Consider the following 4,488-nt stretch of genomic DNA (forward strand, 5'->3'; position numbering starts at 1 on the left):
TCTTCATTTGTTTTGGTTAAGTGCTATACGCAGTATGGATGGATCATCTATCTTAAGCCCTGAGTAACGGACTTTGAAAATTCCTAACATATGCTTGTATACGATTGTTAATTCTCATTAGAGAAAATTTTACAGGCAGAAATCTTCATGTGCAATTTATCAGCATAAATGATCAAATTGTTGATTCTACTATCAATTCCAAGATTTATCTTTTTACGATCCAAGCCAAGTCATTCATCGTTCTTAGCTTGCGTTGTGATGTGGATTAGTCTTAAGTACTATATACGACCCCTACATATGTTTACAGTGGCTGATTTAGGCAAATCACTAATCGAATCCAATTCAGACCACACACATTTCAATCTGGTGCATTATCCATATAGTGGGCTTCCCTGTTTATCAAAACACACTAATTTCTAAACTGGAATGGAGTTACATGAACCACAAACAACCTACGAAGTGGTCTTGACTTCACTTGACCCCACAGTTACTTTAAAGTCCAAACCACATACTTGGACCCATGTTCAAATTTACCCCAACTTGCAAGAACCTTTATAAAAATGATATGAATTTTATAATAGTTTTATACTTCAAAGTTGTCTTTACAAACGACCTAGTGTACCTAAAAGAAACATTTTGTAGTAAAATAATTTTTATTTTCTTGTCCCTTCATTACTAGAAGTATAGAACATTTTTAAAATGCTTTCATGTTTCTTTGGAAACCAAGCCTTGCAAAACAAAATGACAGAGAAAATAATACGGCGGAAACACAAAAGATATCATAGAGAATTCTCAAAAGAAAATAGTATATTTTTGAATGCCTAAAACATTACCTCTAAGTCCAATATAGGCAATTAAAAATTTTGGGCATTTTTGGTAAAACTAGCTGCTAGCTGTAGCTGGAAGCTGGTGGTTGGTGGTTTGAAGTTGGTAGCTGGTAGATGTAGCTTTTTAGATATATTTAGATGTTTGACAAAATAACTGCAGCTTTTAATAAAATTTAGGGCATGTTTGGTAAAACTTGCTGTTAGCTATAGCTGGAAGCTGGTGGTTGGCGGTTTGAAGTTGGTAACTGATAGATGTAGCTTTTTAGACACATTTAGATGTTTGACAAAATAATTGCAGCTTTTAATAAAATGCATAAAATTACTAAAATAGGCATAACTAAAAACAATAACAGTAAATGTATTTATTTGATAGGTTATTTAAGTAAATTTTTTAAGGTTTTTCTCTTAACCTAAAAGTTTCAAGCTCATTGAACCAAACAAGACTTTTCATTAAGTAAGAGTTTTTTCTTAAAAGCTTGAAGCTAGAAGCTTCTAAAAGCTTCCTGTCAAACATACCCTTAACATGCTTATATTTTCATTTATTTGAAATTAAAATCTGATAATTAAAATCCTAATACATTCACACTTTTACATTTAAGGAGTTACTGGCACTATTTAAGGAGTGATTTCTACTAGAAGTAAAAAAATAAATGAATAAAATTAATTAAACTATAGGTACATGTCGGTAATCCCCCAAAAATCATCGACAGATTATTGAGAGAAGCTCTGTCCTTGGTTCGAAAGAAAATTATTTTGCAGTATAGAAATGCTATAATTGAGTAAAAATCTTCGTTAACGAAATTGAAGGTGTAATTGATGGAATTCAGCTTTGACAACTAGAACAAATTATCAATGGCAGTTTGCCACATGGCTTTTCGAGACCCTCTTTAACATTGACCAAAAAAAGTTATATGCTCTTTTTGTTTTTGCTTAAGTATGAGTTTGCTAATCTTTAGATTAGCACCTTATAAAACCAGCCACGCTTTAGACTTGTGGGACCAAATAAAAACGTGTTACTGGTTGTGATTGATAATAGATGGTACTAAAAGGTTAGAAAATGTTAATATGGCTTTTATTGCAAAGTAAAAAAAAAACATACATAGGCACATTGAATGCATAACGCGGTTTTATAGAGACGATAATGATGATCATAAATATGATAGCACATTACACAGTAACAAACGAGAGAAAGATGTTCGGGTGGGCTGACTTTAGCTTGAAGCTACTGTTGTCACCAGTGTACTGCCCTATCTGTGCCAGTATGCATGAGCTTTCACTAAATGCACTCTTTGGGTCTTTGCTGTCACCCTCTACCCCTTGCTTTCTATATATTTATAACCTCACTACTTGTGTGTTATGTCTCATCACTTTTCGGTTCCCAACAAAACACAATACATCCTACTTCAACTCTTGAAAAAAAAAGAGAGAGAGCTTCAAGATCATAAAAAACCAATTTTTATTTTATAAAGATTAGATCAAGAAAATGGGAAGGCCACCGTGTTGTGATAAACTTGGTGTTAAGAAAGGTCCATGGACACCTGAGGAAGATATTATGTTGGTTTCTTATGTGCAAAAACACGGCCCTGGCAATTGGCGTCAAGTTCCTACTAACACCGGTAAGTCTATTATACCATATAGAATTATATATGAAAACCATTAGTGATTACGATATAACTAGCTATAAAGAAGTCCTAGTTAATCAAATATTATTTCTTGTAGAACCTAACTAATATATTATATATCCCTATAACAATAAATGGGTGTGACACTAATTTGATTATTTTGTATTGATTATAGGACTTCTAAGATGCAGCAAGAGTTGTAGATTAAGATGGGCGAATTATCTTAGGCCTGGAATCAGAAGGGGAGATTTCACTGTTGATGAAGAGAAAATGATAATTCAGCTTCAAAGTCTTCTAGGCAACAAGTAAGATTTTTGTTGACAAGTTAATATAATTAGGGTTTTTACTGTTCTTTTGATCAATAGTAACAAGAAATCTATAAGTAGTAAAGTTTTGATTATTTTGGTCCAAGAATAATAGGGAAGTGCATTTGTGTGGTTGTAGATGGGCAGCTATTGCTTCATATCTTACTGAAAGAACAGATAATGACATCAAGAACCACTGGAACACACATTTGAAAAAGAAGTTGATCAAAAAGCTTCAAACGGGATTTGAGGATCAAGATCTAAATCACAATAATAAAGATCGATTCATCATGTGTCCAACAACATCATCCTCTTCTTCACACAGTGTCTCCAGAGGTCAGTGGGAGAAGAGGCTTCAAACCGATATTCAAATGGCGAAACAAGCTCTAAATGATGTTTTATCTATCGATCATAAGTCCATTTTGGTACCACAAACTATAAAATCATGCACACAACAACCTATTTACCCTTCTAGCACTGATAACATAGCCAAATTGCTTAAAGGGTTTATGAAAAATTCATCTAATAATAACAAAACATGCTCGAATTCAAGCACTAATGAGACGAGTGATGAAGTGAATACTTTTAGCAGTGAAAGTAAGACATATTCTGGAACTAATCTATCTGAAACATTTGAATCCCTTTTTGGGTTTCATCCATCTTTTCCATCTCCAAATAATTCTGATTTTTTGCGAACAAGCGCGTCTCCTGAGGGAAGTATTTTTCAAGGGGAAAGCAAGGAAACGCTGCAATTTTCGATGTTTGAAAACTGGTTGCTTGATCAAACATCTGAGGTTGTAGTTGATCAAGGAAAAGAAGATCTATGTAAATTTCCCTTTGATGGAAATACCATCTTTGATGATTGATTTGCCATTAGAAGGTATATTAGTCAATCTTGTTATCTTTGTAATTTTTTTTGGAGGGTCAACTTAATTATTTGACATTAGAGATGTAGAACTCAATTTGTCTCAAGTTGGCAATTTGGCATGTGAATGTAAATTTACCCAAGCGTGCTAACTTTAAACAAACCATCGATCTTCTGTATTTTCTTTAGAATGTGAGTTTTGGGTTCTAGGATTTGTAGCTTTCTGATCATATCTTGTTGTAATCATGCAAAATTTCTTGTGCGGAATGTTCATACAAATTAACTTTGGGGAATGATCTTGATCATGTAAAAGTGTCAAATCTGAAGAGGTTGAAATAAGATACTATGATTAATACTAATAGGACTGTAGGGGTTAATTCTAATACCGAACCCATGTGAGGACTGTTGGCTTCTAGATTTACCGAATACTACTATATATTTCGAGAGAAAGATATGAGTTTGTAATTTTAATATGATACATGTAATTCAAAGAGTGTCTTTTAACAAAAGTTAAACTCTTAAGTGTGTGTAAATAAGGTGTAAATGCATGTTGTATTGATAATTGTTAATTAGGGTTTGTATAAGAGAATGGGTTAAATACCTAGCCCATATTTAGATAAAGCTACCCATGTCTGATATTCTCTTGCAAGCTAAGGCCGGGGAATGACCTGTAGCTTAGAGCGTAAAGCTATGAATTTATGTGTTGGTAAGAGCTTTGTAAAATTGTCTATAACTTGACCTTCCGTTTTTATAAATCGTACTTGTAATTTCCTTTTGCAACATGTTCTTGAACACAGTGATAATCAACATCAATGTATTTTGTTTTTGCATAAAAAACCAGATTTACAGCAAGATAAGTAGTAACAAGG

General features: G+C 33.2%; 1 protein-coding gene across 1 annotated transcript; it reads left to right on the forward strand.

Moving 5' to 3' along the window:
• The first annotated feature begins 2,010 nt into the window (after window positions 1-2,010).
• On the forward strand, window positions 2,011-3,706 carry LOC143582662 (myb-related protein 306-like). Its single transcript, XM_077065182.1, has 3 exons — window positions 2,011-2,443; window positions 2,625-2,754; window positions 2,894-3,706. The coding sequence occupies exons 1-3, from the start codon at window positions 2,311-2,313 to the stop codon at window positions 3,618-3,620; spliced, it is 990 nt and encodes a 329-aa protein (XP_076921297.1). The 5' UTR covers window positions 2,011-2,310; the 3' UTR covers window positions 3,621-3,706.
• Window positions 3,707-4,488: the final 782 nt, after the last annotated feature.

Source organism: Bidens hawaiensis, unplaced genomic scaffold (genome assembly GCF_021521415.1).
Source record: "Bidens hawaiensis isolate Kalapana, Puna unplaced genomic scaffold, B.hawaiensis_p1.1 tig00031834_1, whole genome shotgun sequence".
Lineage (NCBI taxonomy): Eukaryota > Viridiplantae > Streptophyta > Magnoliopsida > Asterales > Asteraceae > Bidens > Bidens hawaiensis.